The sequence below is a fragment of the Oxyura jamaicensis genome, chromosome 17 (genome assembly GCF_011077185.1).
Source record: "Oxyura jamaicensis isolate SHBP4307 breed ruddy duck chromosome 17, BPBGC_Ojam_1.0, whole genome shotgun sequence".
Lineage (NCBI taxonomy): Eukaryota > Metazoa > Chordata > Aves > Anseriformes > Anatidae > Oxyura > Oxyura jamaicensis.
Window position 1 is genome coordinate 1,440,781 of NC_048909.1, and position 19,266 is coordinate 1,460,046.

Here is a 19,266-nt window from a genome sequence, read left to right on the forward strand (position 1 = left end):
AGCCACCTCTGTAGATTCATTTGCCTTCTGGATCAATTAGCAGAGCATAGCCTGATTATTACACACCTCACTTCGTGACAGCTCCGTTCTGTGTAGTCAGCAAGGGGCTCTTCCTTCCCCCACGCTGAAAACATTCACTTCTCCAATGCTATTAAAGAGCATGAGGTTCATCTGTCTAGGTGAGATAATGTCTGACCCTGCTGCAGAGTTCAGGCCTGAAAAAATAGGTCTTTCTGAGCTGCAGTACAAATAGAAGCAAGATTCATGGCGAAACAAATGCAAGCAAACAGTGTGAAAGGCAAATCAGAGGTTACCCTACAGGTTTCCTCTTCAAAAGGAAAGTGAATTAACTTTCCAAAGTGAATTAACAAAGTTACCATTAATGTAATAATTGGTACATGCAGCTGAAAATAGCTCCTTAACTTGTACACATAATTTGTCCAAATATCTTTCTTCGGTCAGATAGGAACATCTGTTCAATCACTAGAATTTCAGGCTGATCATTTTTCAAAGTCAAAACCACTGAATTGGCTTATGGTAAAAGAGGATCCCAGAATGATAACTCAAGGATGAAAGAACTGGATTTGAGAACCTTAATCAGAGGTGATCTACCCTGACAAGACCTGAGGCTGGAAGAGAAGAGTGTGAGTGGCACCTATGTGCTAGCACTGGGAACTGGGCTCCTCTTGGCGATGGCTATTTTTTCCTGTAGGAAATGGAGAAAAAGGAATGATTCCAAGCATTGGAATCAAATTTCAGGACTGTTATACTTGACAATTTGGAAGATATTAAAAATAAAAATAATAAACTTATTTGCTCTCAAAACCAAAAAAAAAAAAAAAAAAAAAAAAAAAGAAGCAGAGCAGCCAGGGACAGTCTCTAAGACAAATTAAACTACAAGATAGTAAAAACAAATGCCTGTAATGATATCCCATTATCCCATACCACTGAAGTCACTCTGATCTCAGCTGTGTGCCTGCCTTCAGCTTTGTCTCAGTTTGGTCTCCTCTTTGTAACAAGCACTGACAGAGGCAGTAAGACATGCACTCAGCTCCGGCCTTGAGCACTTCACAGTCCCCTGTCTTGTGTCCAATGAAAACTGGCTGGGAATAGCAGCCTTGGGTTCCTATCATCGAGGGGGAAGGGCTGTGAATTGGTTCGCAAGCCTACAGGGGTTAGGAATACACTTGACAATTTGCAGGCTCAGGGACCTGTCTTGCAGCCTGAGAGCAACCCTGGCAGAACCAGCGGGGCGGTGCTCAGCACACAGATTGCACAGATCAGAGCTTCAGCGGGTATATGAACCACTTTCTGGCATGTTTCCTCCCCAGTTTTGAGGAGAGGAAGAGGTTAAATTATTAAATTAACAGCCTCAATATTACAGGACCTGCATTTCTTGGATCACATCTATCATAGCAGGGCTTCAACAATAATGGAAATGATGTATTTGTTCCACTCTACATGTATTTGTAACCACTCTACATGAGAATAATCTGAATTTTTTTTAATAATTTTTTTTGTCATGATGATACTGAAATATCATTTTCACAGAAGTTAAGCAAGATTCAAAAACATTTATACTAACAGTGTGTTCCTCACAGTACAGAAGGCACTTGGTAAGCTCTGTGTCCACTGCAGCAGAAACATATATGTAATATTTCTGTGAAATTCTGAGAAAAACAAGCAGGCTACCACCTTCCTGTACACCCTTACCACAGGCTTAGAACTCACAGAAGGTGGGTGTTCAGAGTAATTCACCTGAAATTAGTATTTTCTTCTGACCTTTTTAGAAGAGAGGGTGCAACAGAGGTGGAAAGAGCTCTGTGACATTTGGAACATCTGCTCTATCTCCTGGAAGACTGGCTCAGGGAGATGTTCACAAGTTCTGGTGATAGAAATTAATCTGAGAAAAGTAAAGCAAACGTAAGGTGAGCACTGAAGACTAAATAGCTAAAACTATGGAGTGTACTGCCACAGCAGCTCCGTCAGTGTACTGACCCCATTTATACAGCAGCCAGCATTTCCAGCTAAGCAAACAAGAATTCACCTGATAGCAACTGTAATTTTTCTTTATGCAGACCACTGTCCTAGGGCCTATGTGCTAAAAAGGCAAGAAATTGCTATCTCCCACACCACGGTGTTTGCTGAGCCATGCAGGAGACCTGCAGACCCTCAGCCCTTCCAAGAGCACGAAGGTTACTGCAACCACAACAGCCAGAGTCCTGTGCACAGCGCTACCCTGAGAAATTACAGAAGGCAAGCACAGCAATTCCTTCTTCTTGATTATCTGTCACTGGTGATCCAATTCTTGAGGACAGCCAGAAGAAAACCCTTTAAGGACAGAACCACAAGTTTTGTCTAATACTGATGAATCACTTGGTTAAATGGGAGATCACACCCACAGGCAATCACTAGCAAAGTGGTGATCAATGAGTTCGTAAAGCAAGTTCCTGGTAGTCTGATGTACAAACCTCATTTACAAAGACCTAACCACAGCAAGTTGCTGAGGTTCTCACATAGAATTAAATCATTAATGAGTGAAGTTTTATGCATATAAATGAGGAGAAAAATCATGTTGAAAATTGAGCTCCTAAACTTCACAACAAGTCATTGAAACCACCTGCCAAGAAAAGCAATAAATGGTCTCCTTGAGGTCAGGAGCCAAGTTTACCTTACCGAAGAGATTCTTTATTTGAACAAGCTATTGAGATAAATTCTGGTGAAGACACCTTTTATATAGGTCAGACTGGGCAACCTAATGATCACTTCCATCTTAAAAAATAAACTAAATCTGTGAGAAGTGTTCAACTCGACCAACTGTCTCGTGAAAAACAAGAACCGCCTTAACTTCGCAAGGATTCTAAGTTAGTTTTTCCAAGAGTAAGAATGCTCTTTTCCTTCCTTCAGTGAAATTAAGATTTAACCATAACTTTGTTTCCTCTTTAAGGCTGTAAAACCTGAATCAGTTTCCTAAACAGATCTAAGCACGTTCCTCCCCAGTTCTCTTTACTGTATCCCAGCACTGCAGATATTTTCAAGTAACCACACCACAAACAGCTTCACCCCACTGGCTCACGTCTGCAGGCATCATCTTTGCAACCACCCCAGTCGGGAGAGCAGGAAGATGGCATCATCTGTTTAAACAGGCTGCAGAACAGAAAATTTGTGCAAATTAATTTAGCAGGAAACACAAATAAATAAAGAGGATATATACAGTGTAAAATAAAGTTAACAGCACAAAACTGTGGAGAATCAGATTGTGGGTTCTCCCATCCTAGGCCACCACAGGCTGACAAGCTGGCATCACATCCCACAGCTCCAGAACTTTTATACTCAGATACCTTTTCTGGTCTCATCGCGTATAACACACGTAAAACATGACTTGCAGTATTAAGTTTCATTTACAGCTTACAGTGAAGCACGCACACTCTTGTTATTAGTGACCATTGCATCCAAGAAAGAGGGTCTGTTGTAACGAGCCTTGCTCCTGGCAGAGGAGCCTTGGGTCGTGCCCCTGGCTTTGGGCCAGCATCATCTCCGTTTTAACTCCAGCCTACCCCCTCCACCACACAATAACACAACTCTGCTTTGTTCTTAAATTAGGCATATAGGAAACAACCTCGCCCTCTGGCAAAACAGAAAACAAACCAAGCTTCTGATGACTCTTCTAACAACAGCAAGTCGACAGCCTGTCCAAGGCCGGCATTAGCACCGTCTGTTACAGTTACAAACGGAGCAGTTCGATCAGTTGTTATTTCATTAAAAAGTAATGCAACACCTGCTGCAGCATCTCACCTCCGAGAGCCACGGAGTGACCGTAGAGTTAACAGCAGAACAAAGCGTGCTGGAAATGAGACTCGAGAGACGTGATTTGAATGTACAGTGATAGCCCTTTATTAATTCAATCACTATAAGTGGAAAAGTAATCAAGCTGTCACGCACACAAGCCTTCCTTCAGGTCTGACCTCTGTGTGCTCCAAATGCCAGGCGCTATCCCCAGCATGCTGTTACACGTAACGCAAGCTATAACCTTTACCTATAAACTTGTCTCACGAATGCCCATAAACTATCCCCACGATGATACTGCCCCTGCCACAGGAAAACGCATGTTTTCATGGGGGAAAAGGCTGCACGGCCAATTACTGCTCCCAACTTCAAGCATCACCCCAACACAGTACAGTGCTACGACTAACCTATTACCCTCTTGCACTGTGAGTTTACTTAATTACCGCATCAGGTTATCAAAAGAGGGGAAAACTCGTGAAATTAACAGAACAGAAGTTGAGCCCAGGCACAACAGCTTTGGGGTGGAGGTCTGCCGGGCGACATGGCCTCGCTGAAGGCAGCACACATGCCCTGCACGCCCCGACACCCACGCTGTGCCAGGTCCAGGTGCCAGCACAGGAATTTCTCCCTCCGGAGGCTCCTCACTGCTGCGGCAGCCACAAGGCGAAGGCCCAGGAGCTGAGGCCGGGGGTGCCCTGGGGGTGCTGCGGCAGCCCAGTGGGGACTCCTGCTGCGGGGAGAGGCAAGGAGCCATGGAGGGGGTGAGGCACTTGTCCTGCCCCATGGACACCAGCCCTGTCCCACAGGCACCCATCTTGTCCCACGGGCACCAGCCCTGCCCCACGGGCGCCCATCCTGCCCCACACGCACCAGGCCCCCAGCTCTCGCCCTCTGCCCCCATCTCCCTCTCCCCCGGTCCCCAGCGGGTCGGGCTCCCCACAGCTCCCTCAGCCCCCCCGGCTCCCCCCAGCCCCCCTCAGGTTCCCCCGAACCGCCACGGCTCCGCCTCGCCCCCCCCCCAGCTTCCCCCTCACGCCCCCCACCCGCCCCTCCGGCGCCTCCTCGTCGCCAGGCAACGGCGGGCGCGGGGCAGGACGGGACGGGAAGGGCGGGCCGCGGGGCACGCCGGGACGGGACGGAGGTGAGCGGCAGCGCGGGGCCGGGACCGGGACCGGGCCGGGGCTGGGTCGGGCCGGGCCGGGCAGGGCAGGGCAGGGCTGGGCTGGGCTGGGCTGGGCTGGGCTGGGCTCGGTCCGTGCTCCCCGCCCCGCGACACCGTCTTTGCCTTGCAGGGGGTCCCAGGATGGCGGAGAGACCGGAGGACCTGAACCTGCCCAACGCCGTCATCACGCGCATCATCAAGGAGGCGGTGGGTGCCGGCCGGGGGCTGCGGGCGGACCGACGGACGGACGGACAGTCACACAGACAGACGGACGGACACAGACGGACACACACACACAGACAGACAGACGGACACACACACAGACCCCCGCCCGGGTTCCCTGTCCCGCGGGTTTGCCGCCCAAAGCCCCGGGGGGCTCCGGCCCTGTCGGGCAGCGCGGCGGGGCTGGGGCAGGGCAGCGCCCGCAGCGCCCCGGGCCGAGGGCAGAGCGCTGAGGCCATGCCCTGCCTGGGCAGGGGCCTTCCACATGTTGGTCACATAGCGGGGAGCTTGCTTTGGGGGCATCTGGCATCAGCGAGCAGCCCGGGGTCTTGCAGGGTATTGGGAGTGTGGCGGTCACCAGGTGGGGTGGTGGCCGCGTCCACTGCTGAGGCAGAAGGGTCTTTGCCTCCTCATGGCTTGTGCTTGAGAGAAAACAGTCAAATTTCTGGTGGCCTTTGGCTGGCATCAAACTTCCTGCAGTAGCATCTGAGATCAGTGGAGTTTCCAGTCCTGCTCAGCTCCCTGAATGCTGTCAGAGAACCGACACGTGTGTTAGGCAAGTTAAGTCACTTACAGCAGCTGCTGATACAACTTGAATTTGCTTTCTAGCTTCCTGATGGAGTGAACATTTCCAAAGAAGCTCGGAGCGCAATATCTCGAGCAGCAAGTGTGTTCGTGCTCTATGCAACATCGTGGTAAGAATTTGTCACATCATGTAACTGGAGCAGTGGGTTTATAACTCACCTCTGCGCTGGCTGTCCTGGAGATCTGTTTCAGTGCATGTGTTGGCATTGTCTGACTAAATAAAATAATCCTTAGCATAACCCAGGCCACCGGATTGCCACAGTTGGGTTTGGATTGCCTTTTACAACTTGATGAAGGCAACAACCCTTGGCTGCCTTTCCAAGCTCGCCATGTGGCTGTCTTTGGGCACATGTGAGCCAGCAGAGTCAGCCTTGGAGCTGGCCACATGGATACAGCAACGTCGTTGGGGGGTGGGGAGCATGAGGGTGGGCGTTTGCCCAGAAAATGCTCTGCCAGCAGTTGCTTTCCTGGTGTTGTTTCCTGGCTTTATGGAATTACCACCTTGTAGCCCGTGTTCAGGCTTTCTCCTTCTTTCCCCCTGGCTATTCATAGAAAAGATTCATGCAAGCAGAAAACTTAAAGATGTGGGAAAGCAGTGCAACTAGATGAAAACACTAACAGCCAGTGTAAGCAAGAGGGCCTCTTAAACTATTATAGTAAGTGATTTAAAAGCCCTGAATATTTAGGAGATTTTCTTTCCTGAAGTTGTTTGTGACTTTAATAAATAACAATTAATTGATGACAGTTATCAATTATCTGTCTTCTCCTTGGTTTTGCCTAGTGCAAATAACTTCGCCATGAAGGGGAAGAGGAAAACCCTGAACGCTGGCGATGTGCTCTCTGCCATGGAGGAAATGGAGTTTCAGCGATTTGTAGCCCCTCTGAAAGAATCCCTGGAAGGTATCGTCCTCAACTCAAGTCAAGGGAAATGAGGTAGCAGCAAGTCCTTGAACACTGGACAAGCAACACTTACTTGCCTGTCTTGTTTCTCTTTTCTTTGCCCAGCATCCTACCCTGCAGGTTGCCTGGGGATTAATAATGTGCACCTTAGCAGAACTGGGATAACATTATTTCACAACTGATGAGGATTGAGAAAGTCTCATCTGGTATCAATCCCCTATTACCTTATCTAAGGGAAATCTTAGGTGCTGCCTGTAAATGTGAACTCCTGCGACCTTTTCAGCATTTTTCTGCTGAAACTTAACCTGATTTCCTATGGAGCTGGTCAGCACAGCTCAAATAATAGGGTGAGTTGCTGCTCTGAGTTCACTGCTCCTGCTGTAAGCCTGGAGAGCCAGTGGACGTTGGACTTCAGCTACTGTAATGTTCAAGCAGTGGCTGGCTTGCAGTTTTTCACTGTTCTCTTTTTAGTTTACAGACGTGAACAGAAAGGAAAGAAAGAAGCAAGAAAAGATAAAGACAAAAAGACAGACTCAGAGGAACAAGATAAGAGCCGAGAAGAAGAGAATGATGACGATGATGAAAGGATGGAGGAAGAAGAACAAAACGAGGAGGAGGAGGTGGACAATTGAGCTTTATGATGAGACATGCAGGGGTTGGGTTTTTGTAGGGATATAAATGCTGTAAAGAAATCTTGCTGTGTCCCCTCTTGTTTCCAGTAGAGCATTGTACCGTTCTTTTGGGGTCCATCTCTTTTTGACTTCAGTTTGTATATAAAGGATTTGGCTAAAACATTTCTAGTGGGTGGACCACCTCATCCCTGTGCGCAGGGGACTTGGCAGCTTCCCAAGGTTCTGAGCTGGCAGTAACGGGCTATTTATGCTGGGTTGGCTCTGAAATAGAAAAAAAAATAGAAGCTGGCCAGGAGAACCTGAGAGATCTATTGAATAAGCTCCTTACACCAAGTCAGAGGCTGAATCTTCATTAACCCATTGGGGTTTAGAGACTACACGATGACGTTAAGAGCCTTAGAAGCTGACCGTTTAAACTTTTTATCTATGTAACATCTTTTTCTTTAGTTTCTTGCATTCTGTCTGTGCCTTCTGTGTTTCTGCTCTCTGACAGTGATGCTGTGTCTTTCAGCCTTACCAGCTGCATGCAGCCATGCAGCACAACTGTACAAGGGCCAGCGAACTGAACTGGTTTTCTCCCCTAAATGAATCTAAATCAAAAAACTTCACTGTACTTACAATGCAAACTAAATACCAAAAGTGCTTGTTTTGTGTCTTTAAAGCCCTTGGAGATAAAGAAGGTTTTTTTAATGAAAAATCTGAAGTAAAACTAACTGGAAAAATGTGTATGAGGAATAGTAAAAAGGGCTGGCTCACGTGGGATGTTTGCAGGGCAGCAGTGGATCTGGTGGTCTCACCTCCCTCCTCTGCAGAGCTGCAGTTCCTGCAGGCAGGTTGGCGGTTTTTCTGCAACTCTAGATGTAGTGTTAGAACAGCAGTGGGTTTTGTTGTTGTTTTGTTTTTGGTTTTGTTTTTTTGATGTTTTTTTTTTTTGTGTGTGTGTGTGTGTTTGTTTCTTCTGAATTGGAGTGGACTAATTACTTCAAAGGACATTCAGGGTGTGCAGCCTACCTCCAGGAGTGCAGTGAGGGCAGTGCAGTCCTACGTAGGAAGGCCAGCCTCAAGTCTGTGATTTTTATTTATATACCCCCATCAAGAAAATGGGGTCAAACCAGCAGAATTACCTGTTAGAATGAGCTTCTTTTGGATGCAGTGCTTTATTATTTGACTAGTCTTTTTTCAAGACTAATAAACCTAATACTTCAACTTAACGGAGAGCTAGCGAAGGAAATGAACATTTTAGGTACATTTAAGTAAACCCCCCGTTTTTGCTGATGTGCAGCTTAAACATAAGCACAGGGGAGTAGTATGTCCTGTGTTTTGTAAAGTGGGTGCAGAACCCCCCTGAGAGCTCTCCAGCCTTGCCAGTTTTATGGCACACTGACAATGCGCAGAGACCCAGATCCTGGAGAGAGCTGAATCACCAGGGAATTTCTGCTGTCCGGTTTCCCCTGGCACGCAGTCAGTAACAGGAGAAATGACTGCGCTGACGTCTTCCTGGTCTATGTAACAGAGAAGTGGTGCTTCTAGCTTTCTAGCTTTTTTTTTTAATCTTCTAGTATGGATTTGGGACCAATATTTAAATAAAAGCCAGACTCTTTTTGCAGCCGCTGCCTCCTTCATTTCCACAGAACGGGCTGGGCTCAGGGCCGAGGGCAGCAGCGGGTGGGCACGGGGCGGGGGGGGGGTTCGCAGCAGGGAACGGGGGCGCGCACGGGGCCGTGGCCGCCGCCTTCCCGCGCTCCGCCGCCTTCCCGCGCCCCGCCGCGCGAGACTTCCCGCCTCCTCCCCGGGAAGGGGGGCGGGGGCGTGGTCATGCAAATCAGGGGGCGGGGCCATGCAAATCCCGCGCGGCCGGAGCGGCGGCAGCAGGTGAGCGCGGGACGGGGCGCGGGGAGCCCGCGGGTGGCGGCGCGGGGCCGGGGCCGGGGCCGGGGCCGGGGCCGGTGGTGGTGGTGGTGGTGGTGCCGCCGGTGCCGCCGTCCCCCCGCTGTGCCCGGGGCTGCTGCAGCGCTCCGCGGCCGGGAAGCGCCCTCCCGGCTTGGCTCGGCCCGGCCCGGCCCGGCCCGGCGGTTTTCCCGTCCGCGTCCTCCTGCAGCGTTCCCCGAGCAGGGCTGCGGGGGTGGCTGAGGGGCTGGGGGCGCGGTGCGGCTGGGGGGGCTCGGTGTGTTCGGCCCGGAGCAGAAGGGACCGAGGGGAGGCCTCCTGGCGGCCTGCAGCTTCCTCCCGAGGGGAGCAGAGGGGCAGGCGCTGAGCTCTGCTCCCTGGGGACAGCGACAGGACCCGAGGGGATGGCATGGGGCTGGGACAGGGGAGGGTCAGGGTGGTGTTAGGGAGAGGTTCTGCACCCAGAGGTGGTCGGGGGCTGGGACAGGCTGCCCAGGGACACGGCACCAAGCTGCTGGAGCTCCTTAAGGAGCATTTGGACAAAGCTCCAAGGCACGGGCTGGTTTGGGGTGGTCCCGTGTGGAGCCAGGAGTTGGACCCGATGGCCCCTGTGGGTCCCTTCCAACTCGGGCTGTTCTGTGGCTGTGCTTCATGACGAAGCCGGTGGCAGGCACCCAGCTGGCACCCGGTGCTGTGCCCGCTGCTGGTGCCAGGACCCCGGCGCTGAGGCACTGTGAGAGCTCGAGCCCGGCTGTGACCTGTACCGGGTTTTGGGGCCATGGGGAAGGTGCAAAGCAGCAAGTGCTGGCACCCTGCCGATTGCCACATGGATGCTCCCTCGGCATCTCAGAGTGCACTGGTTTCCAGGTGGAAGATGAAATCTTTCCTAACGCCTTGACCTTTTTGTTAGTGGCTGTTAATCAAGCTGCAGCAGGGTGGGAGCTGTGCGGGGATCTGTGTAACTCTGGGGCCGTCAGCACGTGGGGACACCTCTCCCGGCCAGGCCGCACCTCGCAGCCGCTCATGCTGCCCTTCCTTTGCCCGCCGCAGCCCTGTCCTGGCTTTCAGGCGGTTTTGGGGCATGCAGCAGCTCGGCTTCTGCCAAAGGGGCCCCAGGCAGCGGGGTACCCCCATCTGTGGCTGTTATCCCTGCTCCGCAGGCCCTTGGGACCTTCCTCACTTAGGGTGGTGGCCTCTATCTGTCCCGTACAGCACAATCGCAGCCGGCTGCCTCCCATCCCACCCCGTCCCCCTCCCCTGCCTCCCACAGGATTAACTGCCAGAGCATTTTCTGGATTCTCGAGGCGCATTTTGCTCACTGAACCCTTTGTTCCTGGTGGCTGCCCGCTGCCAGCCTGCCTGGAGCCCTGCCCAAGCGGTGCCCGGGGGCTCTCCATGGGCAGGGACGGGCTGCAGCAGCCCCAGTCTCTTGGTTATTTCCTCGGTGGTGCCGTGACACTGCCAGCGTGCCATCAGCTCGTCTGCATCCCACGCAAACACCGCTGTCATTTTTTACAGTGCTTTTACGTATGTAAGCTGGCAAGTGATCGAGAGGTGCCTTTTCTGTATCCCCAAGCTAGGAATGCCAGGACTCGCTTCAAGCCCGGCCTGAACGTGATGCCCCTGTTACAAGTGGGGTGGTCTGATGCAGACTGGGAATTTGGCTCTGTGGGGGGATATTTGAAGGGTCTTGAGCTTATCCCAGTGTAGCACTCACCTCAAATTAAAGGTTTTGCAGAGGAATTAAAACACCTCAAATTAAAGGTTTTGCAGAGGAACAGAGCCATCTCCTGACCAGCTCTGTCGCTGCCTGCTGTAGCACGTGCCCGTGTAAGATGTCTTTCCCTGGACCACGGTCCTGGCGGGCAGACCCAGAGGTTTCTGTGTCCTGCAGAGAGCTGGGTAGGGGGCTTGGGTAGGGAATCAGCAAGGCTTAATGCTGGGGAAATCCCTCCTGGTTCCTGGATTTACGGCAGCAAACAGGAGGGCCGTGATCGTACTGGGGCCGTGATGGGACTGGGGATGGGGGCTGCTCCCGGGATGGGTCACGCAGTCAGGTCTGGGCTGGCCGCAGCGTGCAGCCCCTTGCAGGGGGGGTGCCAGGCTGAGGAGGAACCTCCGCTGCTTTCAGAAGCCCGTCCCCAGCTCACTGCCCTCAAGCGCTCAAAACAAAGTCCGTGCTGTGCAGTTTTTTTCCTGAAGCTGAACCTCAGCTCCTGGGAGAGAGGCAGAGCTGGGGGGAGGCCGTGACCTCTGCCCAGGAGCTGCCTGGGCTCCTTGCTCTTGCTGTGCTCCGGGGGCCCTAAATCCTGCGCTGACGCCCCGGGGCCGGCACCGCTGCTCCTCCGCTCAGGGTGGTTGCAGGACCTTGTCTGGATGAGGCCCAAGGGTGCCGGCGCTGCCGGTTCCACTGGGGTTATCCCAGGGCTCACAGCAGCTGTGGGCAGCCAGAAGTGCTCAAAGCTGCCCCGAAGGAGCAGCCTGCCCCTCAGCTGTGCTTTCCAGGCCATCCCGACCACAGCAGCTGCTCCTGTGCCGCGCCGAGCGCCTCATCCCTGGGAAACTCCAGCTGCTTCCCCCGGCTCTGGGTGCGCTGGTGCCAGCCCTATGCTACGCCCCCAGGTTTTCTGTGGGCAAAAGGCAGGGTGGCTTAAGCAAAGCAAAGGATTTATTGTTGTGAAACTTAAGTCTGACTTATCTAGTCACAGTTGTTATTAGTGAGATCTAATTATTGCAGGGGGAAAAAAAAGAAAGCATTAAAGGAAGAAGTTTCAACAATAACACAGCCATAATTTGGTTTGTGCATGCTCAATACTTGCTCTTCGTTACCCCGTAAGCACTCCTGCCCACCTCCCACGTTTGCATTTCTTTATCAGGAGGTACGTAAGTGGGCATTGCTGTTGTGTAACCGCGGTTCATAGCCTCGTGGCTTCAGCACCACCGCGTGCCTCTCTTCTTCACGCACCGCCCGTACCTTTCTGTAAATGCCCTTTCCCACCGCGACCATGACCACTTTGTGCCACACAGCCCAACTTTGGAGCACTGTCTGTATGTCCCAGCTGTATCACACGGAGCTAAGCAAAAGTAGGGTGAATTAAACAAAGACCATCTCATCACAGAAAATCGCTGTTCCAGCCCCACAAGCTGAAACAAAGCACCAGGCAGCGCTGGGCAAGTCCTGAGGCCATGCAGGGGTGGTACAGAGCCCGCGGCTGGGCACTAACAAGGTGTTACGGTATTTACTGGGTTACAGGGTGAGAAGCTCCTGCTTCGCCCCCGCAGCCTGGGAAGCAGATGCCCCGGGGAATTCACTGCTGCTGCCCTGCTGCAGCTCACCAGATACCGACCAGAACCAGGCTGGGCTGCCACGCTCTCCCTTAACGCACCTCGCAGTCACTGGCTGAGTCCTGCAGCTGGGATTCCCAGCTAGCAGGGAGCGGGGCGGCTCCCCTACAGCTGACAGCAGAGGCCTGCTGCTCTCGAGCTGGTACCTGTCAAGGCAAGAGGTGCTGGATGCAAGCACAGGGCAATAAATGAGCTTTTCTCAGCGAGCGGCAGCTGTGGGGGAGCAGCAGCTGCCCGGGGGCATCCGTGGGGTGCCCCAGCACCACGTGCCCTCTGGCCGGGTTGTGAGCCCACGGGGCTGTGCGGAGCTTGCAGGGTGGTGACATGGAGCCGTGTGAGCCTGGCTGTGCTGCGGGAGGGTGCTGGTGGGCCTAAATCGGTGGTTTCCTGCATGGAATGGGAAGGGGCTGCAGGGAGGACTTGGTGCCATCCCTGTGTATGGCTGCAGCTCCCATTCCCCACAGGTGCAGCGCAGGGACAGCTCTGCACGGGGTCCCTGGGCCTCAGCCCCCTCCTCATGCACACTGACAGCAGCGGCTTACCAGCACCCAGCCACTAACCTGATGTTTTTGGTGTTTCAGAGTCTCCTTTCTTGGCTTCCTTGTGAATTCCCAAGATGCAGGCGGACTCGCTCCTTCACAGTGGCTACTTCCACCCCGTGCTACGCTCTTGGCAGTGCACAGCAACCACCTTCGATGCCTCCAACCTCATCTACCCAATTTTTGTCACGTGAGTGAGCCCTGGTCTCTGGGTTAGGGACAAACGAAGCTCAGGTTGGCTGCACTTAGAGCTACGGGCTTGGGTGCTCCCTGAGCAGTCAGATGGGTTCAGACCCCCCCAAAACATGCCCTGTAGAGGAGCCTGGGTTGGGGCTGGGTTCTCTGGGGACTGCCCACCTCCGATCTTCCTTCTCACACCAAGTGCTCACATCTCTGTCCCATCCGACTTCTGCAGTGACAGCCCTGATGCGGTGGAGCCAATCGCCAGCCTCCCTGGACAAGCCAGGTAAGAGCGCAGACCCGCTGAGCTGTGTGTCCCTGCCACGAGCAGGGCTGACGTGGGCCTGGGATGAGCACGGGCCAGGGGTGACCCTCCCAGCTCCTCATATTCCCTGCCCTGGGGACTCCCCAGCAACTGGCAGGGTGGGACCATCCCTCTGCTTCAGGAGAGAAAGGAATCAGATCGGGATGTTTGGAAAATACCGACTGGCAGGGAGGGTGCCAGGGCCCTGTGATGTTGCAAAGCACTCGCACGGTGTGGGCTGGGCATGCAGGGAAGCTGGGAGAGAACGGGGAGCCCAGCAGCACCGGACACGGCTCCTGTCCTGCTTCAGGTCCTGTTGCTCCGTCACCTCCTGTCCTCACTCCCTACTGCGTTGGCAAGGCTTGGTCGGAGGCCAGAGGGGGAGGTTCCCGTCAGGAGGTGGGCAGGATCTCCCTTGTGTAGGGCAGGATTTCCAAATCTGTCCTGGCTGCTGGGCAGCAGGAGGTGGGTTGGTGTGGGAAGGGCATCGGGCACCCCAGCCAAGTCGTACACAGCCCCTCGCTGCTCACGGCTCTGCTCTGCTGGCCCTGGGCACGTGGCCACGGTTGTGCAAGCAGAGTGCGCAGCAGAGTGCGTGCTCTGCGCCACACCGGGCACTGCGCCTGCTGCCCCGCTCGCCGTGCTGAGCCCAAACTCGGCTTTCAGGGCTGCAACAGGAAAGCTGAGATAAGGGATTCAAGGGCAGGGCATGGTTGTCCTTTCAGAGCAGAGACAGAGCAGAGCTCAGCCCCCTCTGTCCCTGCCGGGTAGATAACTGTCCTGGAGCCCCAGATAAGGTCCTGCATTGTTCCTCCCAGCACCAGCTCCCCTGTACCTCCCGCTGCTGCTTGCAGTGTGGTGCTGCTTGCAGACCAGCACCCGAGTTAGTGATGAGCCCAGATCCATCAGAGCGGCCCCGCAGACAGGGCCCTGCGAACGGCCGGCTGGGTGGCCGAGCACTGTTAGGGCAGGGGGCACTGTGGGTACTCACTGGGGGCGCTCGCGGTGTCTTTGCTGGTGCCTGGCAGCCCCCCTTTATGGAACCAGAGAATCACAGAATGGTTTGGGTTGGAAGGGGCCTTAAAGCCTATCTAATTCCAACCCCTGCCATGGGCAGGGACTGCCCCCAGCCCCATCCAGCCTGGCCTTGGGCACTGCCAGGGCACCCACAGCTCCCCTGGGCAGCCTGGGACAGGGCCTCATCTCCCACGGAGTAAAGAATTTCTTCCTCGTGTCTAGTCTAAACCTCCCCTCATTTAGTTTAAGGCCATTACCCCTTGTCCTGTCACCGTACCCCCGACACAGAGTCCCTCCCCAGCTTTCCTGCAGCCCCCTTTAGGCACTGGCAGGCCACTGTAAGGTCAGCCCGGAGCCTTCTCTTCTCCAGGCTGAACAACCCCAACTCCCTCAGCCTGTCTCCATAGCAGAGGTGCTCCAGCCCCTTGATCATCTGGCCTCCTCTGGACTCACTCTAATACTTCCATGTCCTTCTTGTGCTGGGGGCCCCAGAGCTGAACTCAGGGCTCCAGGTCAGGTCTCATGAGAGCAGAGGGGGACAGTCCCCTCCCTCGCCCTGCTGGCTGTGCTGCTTTTGGTGCAGCCCAGGACGCGGTTGGCTTTCTGGGCTGCAAGAGCACGGTGCTGGGTCACATTGAGCTTCTCATCAGCCAGCACCCTTCTCAGAGCTGCTTCATTCCATTCCCCACCCAGCCTGTATTTGTGCTTGGGACTGCCCAGCCCAGGTGCAGGACCTTGCACTTGGCCTTGTTGAACTTCCCTTTGCCCTTCTTAGGTACGGAGTCAACAAGCTGGAAGGGATGCTGCGGCCCCTTGTCGAGGACGGCCTCAAGTGTGTGCTTATCTTCGGGGTGCCCAGCAAGGTCCCCAAGGTCAGTGTGTGTGAGCAGGTGGTGGCAGGGAGCTTGGGGTGGCCACGGAGGTGGGGGAGAGCAGCGTGGGACTGGTGGGGGGGTCTCCATATCAAACATGGGCAGCTCAGGGGCTGTGGCACACTGGTACCCCACTGTGCAGAGCAGGATGGGGATGGGGGGATGGGAAACCACAGCAGCACCTGAAATGCTCCCGGAAACCCTGGGTGCCTCTGCTCTGTTCCTGTGAGCACGCAGTGTGACACTGCAGGGTGGATGAGAGCACAGAGCTCTGCACTGCTGAAAGCAGGATGGGTGGCTGGAGAGGAGCGTGTCCTGTGCTCCCTCTCCTGGCCCTGCCTGGCACTGGGAGCTGCTGCAGGGTGGCCCCAAGACCTGCGCTCACCTTGGTGTCACTGCTCCACTGCCCTTTTCCACCACTGGTGATCACAGCGCTCGGTGGTACAGGGTCTCACTGTCCAAACGTGTTTCTTGGGCAGATTTGCTGCCATGGAGGAGCTGGTGGGAGGCCCTCAGCTCTGTGTCCTGAGGCATTTCTCTTCTCATAGGATGAGAGAGGCTCTGCCGCTGATGCAGAGGACACACCTGCCATCCAGGCCATCAAGAAGATCCGCTCCACCTTCCCAGAGCTGCTCATTGCCTGTGATGTCTGCTTGTGCCCTTACACCTCCCACGGGCACTGCGGTGAGCACACAGCCTGGGTCCCAGGGTGCTGTTCAGGCACCGTCCCGCAGCAGCGCCTTCCCCTGACGGGGGCTCTGGGCATTTGCTGCTTTCCGCTGAAGAGCTCTGGGTGCTGGTGGGCCCAGGCCAGCTCCTGCCTCAAGACTTCCCAGTGCTTGCATCAAGCCTGGGAGACCTCCTGGATTCTGGTAACAGCTGGGCAGGGTGGGAGGCACGTGTGGATAAAGAACCTGCTCCCTGTCCCTGAATCTGTCTGAGCACCCGTCCAGGTCCCCCATTGCTGCCTTCCTTCCCCTGGAGCACCCACGTGTTGAGTCCAGCCCATGGGGGCCGTGCTGTTGGCCTCCTTACCCAGCTCTCTAATGCGTTCCCCGCTGTTGCTCTGAGCATCTCTAGAGCTTGCTCTGAGAGCCACGCTCCCACCCTGGGGACCGAGGCAGTCGCCCAGCTGTGCTGCCCAGTGCCCGACTCCAGGTTTGTCCCCTAGGCATCCTGCGTGAAGATGGCACCATCCAGAACGAAATCAGTTGCCAGCGGCTAGCAGAAGTGGCACTGGCTTACGCCAAAGCAGGTGAGCAGTCTCCGGGCAGCAGCACCCACACTTGGCTCTTGCAAACTTGCCCCCTCTCACTTAGAGCTGGCCCAAAGCCAACCCTGCCCTGGCTCCAGTGGGAGTGCTTTCACTCTGGGCTGCAGAAGCCTCCACTTGCCACTCCTGGGGGAGTTGCAGGGACCCCAGACCCCTTCCTTTGGCCCTAAGAGGGAGATGTCTGGGGTCACCTCCTGCCCACAGTTAGAGCCCCGGGCAGGTCTCGGCATCTCCGGCCTTTCCCCGCAGGCTGCCACATCGTTGCCCCCTCGGACATGATGGATGGGCGCATCGCGGCCATAAAGCAGGCGCTGATCTCCAGTGACATGGGCAACAAGGTGAGCGTGGGACCTGTCAGGAGCAACACCAACAGGGAGCCACACCACGAAGTGACCTGGGCAAAGGGTGGAAGGAGTGAACCCTCACCGTGCTCATGGCACACCACAGGCATTTTCCTGCCCCACTGCGTGCAGGAAGGGAAGGTCCTCGGCCAGACACACGGGCAAGCAAGGTGCCAGGCCTGCGGCAGGGGAAGGAGGATGTGGGGCAGAGTATAAACCAGCTGTAGGAGGGAATTGCTCCTGCCCCAGAGCTAGGATGCAGCACAGAGCTTCTGGCCCTCATGGCTCCATTCTCCGCAGGTCTCGGTGATGAGCTACAGCGCCAAGTTTGCTTCATGCTTCTACGGTCCCTTCAGGTGAGGCTCTGCAGGGAATGTCCCCAGGCAGCACCAGGCTGGCCAGGTGTGTCCCAGCTCGTTACCTGGGAATGGGGCTCAGCCAGCGCCGCGGCTGGAGCCTACCTGGTTGCTTTGGAGCACCTTCTTCCTACTTAGTTGGTGAAAGAAGGAACGAATGTACCTTGCCCAGGAGAGGCTGGCTGGTAGGAAAGGAAAGTGCTGGGTGAATTCCTGGGTGATCTCCTGTCCCACCCCTGCATCTGCTCACCGTGGCAGGCATGGGGAGCTGCCTACAGCTGCCAGGAGCAGCAATGAGGGGAGTCAAAGGAGCCAGTGTTGCCCCAAAGGGTGCGTTTCGGGACAAGCCTCTGCTCATCCAGCTAGCAGACATCCCAAGAAAGGCATGACTCCAAGAGAGTCCCTGAGGGACCTGGCCCAGAAAAGAGCAAAAGGGAAATGTCTGAAATAACTTCACTCCAGCCCTCTGGGTGTGGAAGCACAGCTCCTGCACTTGCTGGGGCTGTTCCCACATCCTGGTGTGGATGGGGAAGAAGGAGCAGCTGCTCTGGCTGTTGACTCAGCCTGTCCTCACACATGAAGCTGTGCAGGGTGAGAGGCAGAGGGAGCCGTGCTGGTGCCGATCTCTGCCCTCTGCCTTGTTCCCAGGGATGCCGCACAATCCAAACCCGCCTTCGGAGACCGGCGATGCTACCAGCTGCCGCCAGGCGCCAGAGGTCTGGCGCTGCGAGCTGTGGTGAGTGCATGGTTTTATCGCTGTGGGGACTGGAAAACCCTCACACAGCGCCCAAGCAAGAAACCTTACACCCAGCACTGCAGAGGGGCTTGGGACAAGCTGGAGGCAGGAGGGGGGAGGCACACCAGCCAAAAAGGCCGAGGGTCTTCGCCCTCCACAAGTGAGAGCTGTGGTGCCCACCAGCTCTCCAGAGAGCTGGTACACAGCGGGGACCCAAGGACTGCGTGTTTGGAGCCATGGAGCTGGGTGTGCTGTTCCTGCTGGGGCCTGGGGGAACAAGGATGTGTCCCTGGACAAGGAACACGCAGCCCTGGCTTTTGCCAGGCAGCTGGTGAGAGCAGCGCCAGCTCCTCCATCGCAGCCTGTCCATGGGCTCCTGTGGCCTGTAGGAGCTCACCCAACCCTTCTGGGCCCCTGGGAAAAGCAAACACCGGGTCAAAACTGCTGGGAAAACCAACGGGGCGCTTGCTGGACAAGTGCTGTGAGCTGCAGGGATCGCGCGCGTGCTCTCCTCACAGGACCGGGATGTACGTGAGGGCGCAGACATGCTGATGGTGAAGCCCGGGATGCCCTACCTGGACCTCGTGCGGGATGTCAAGGATCGAGTAAGCCCCGCACGCTTCCTGCAGGCACAGGGGGGCCCGGGGTAACCCCCGAGGAAGGGGAGCAGGTTGGGGGTGGCCAGCAACAGCATTTCAAAACCGGAGGGGATGCGACTTAGCGCGACAGCCGGGTGCTTGGGGAGGGGACGCCGCCCCTCCATGCCCTGGGTGGCCGATGGGACCCGGCAGGCGTCCCCCACTGCCCCGCTGACCTCCCGGTCCGCAGCACGCCACCCACCCGCTGGCCGTGTACCACGTCTCGGGGGAGTTCGCCATGCTGTGGCACGGCGCCCAGGCCGGAGCCTTCAGCCTCAAGGCCGCGGTGATGGAGGCGATGGCCGCCTTCAGGCGCGCAGGTGAGAACCGGCCGCGATGGGGCCGGGGGGGACCGGGGGAGCTCCGGCTCCAGCCCCGGCTCCCGGCCCCTCTCCTCCTCCCTCAGGGGCCGACGCCATCATCACGTACTTCGCGCCGCAGCTGCTCCGCTGGCTGAAGGAGGAGGCGGCAGCGGGGCGGGCCTGAGCGCG

At 55.5% G+C, this 19,266-nt stretch overlaps 2 protein-coding genes across 2 annotated transcripts; both read left to right on the forward strand.

Annotated features, from left to right (window-relative positions):
- Positions 1-4,892: 4,892 nt before the first annotated feature.
- Positions 4,893-7,948, forward strand: POLE3 (DNA polymerase epsilon 3, accessory subunit). The gene is made up of 5 exons (XM_035341624.1): positions 4,893-4,927; positions 5,079-5,155; positions 5,780-5,865; positions 6,537-6,655; positions 7,127-7,948. The coding sequence occupies exons 2-5, from the start codon at positions 5,090-5,092 to the stop codon at positions 7,285-7,287; spliced, it is 432 nt and encodes a 143-aa protein (XP_035197515.1). The 5' UTR covers positions 4,893-4,927; positions 5,079-5,089; the 3' UTR covers positions 7,288-7,948.
- Positions 7,949-9,088: 1,140 nt separating this feature from the next.
- Positions 9,089-19,261, forward strand: ALAD (aminolevulinate dehydratase). Its single transcript, XM_035341607.1, has 12 exons — positions 9,089-9,159; positions 13,101-13,248; positions 13,474-13,524; positions 15,335-15,431; positions 15,980-16,115; positions 16,603-16,686; positions 16,954-17,042; positions 17,346-17,401; positions 18,050-18,137; positions 18,656-18,742; positions 18,966-19,095; positions 19,182-19,261. The coding sequence occupies exons 2-12, from the start codon at positions 13,136-13,138 to the stop codon at positions 19,259-19,261; spliced, it is 1,011 nt and encodes a 336-aa protein (XP_035197498.1). The 5' UTR covers positions 9,089-9,159; positions 13,101-13,135.
- Positions 19,262-19,266: the final 5 nt, after the last annotated feature.

Coding starts and splice junctions, on each gene's coding strand:
- POLE3 (XM_035341624.1), top strand. CDS start 5,090: ATGGCGGAGAGACCGGAGGACCTGAACCTGCCCAACGCCGTCATCACG. Junction 5,156..5,779: donor CGCGCATCATCAAGGAGGCG/GTGGGTGCCGGC, acceptor TTTGCTTTCTAG/CTTCCTGATGGAGTGAACAT. Junction 6,656..7,126: donor TCTGAAAGAATCCCTGGAAG/GTATCGTCCTCA, acceptor TTCTCTTTTTAG/TTTACAGACGTGAACAGAAA.
- ALAD (XM_035341607.1), top strand. CDS start 13,136: ATGCAGGCGGACTCGCTCCTTCACAGTGGCTACTTCCACCCCGTGCTA. Junction 13,249..13,473: donor ATCTACCCAATTTTTGTCAC/GTGAGTGAGCCC, acceptor CGACTTCTGCAG/TGACAGCCCTGATGCGGTGG. Junction 13,525..15,334: donor AGCCTCCCTGGACAAGCCAG/GTAAGAGCGCAG, acceptor TGCCCTTCTTAG/GTACGGAGTCAACAAGCTGG.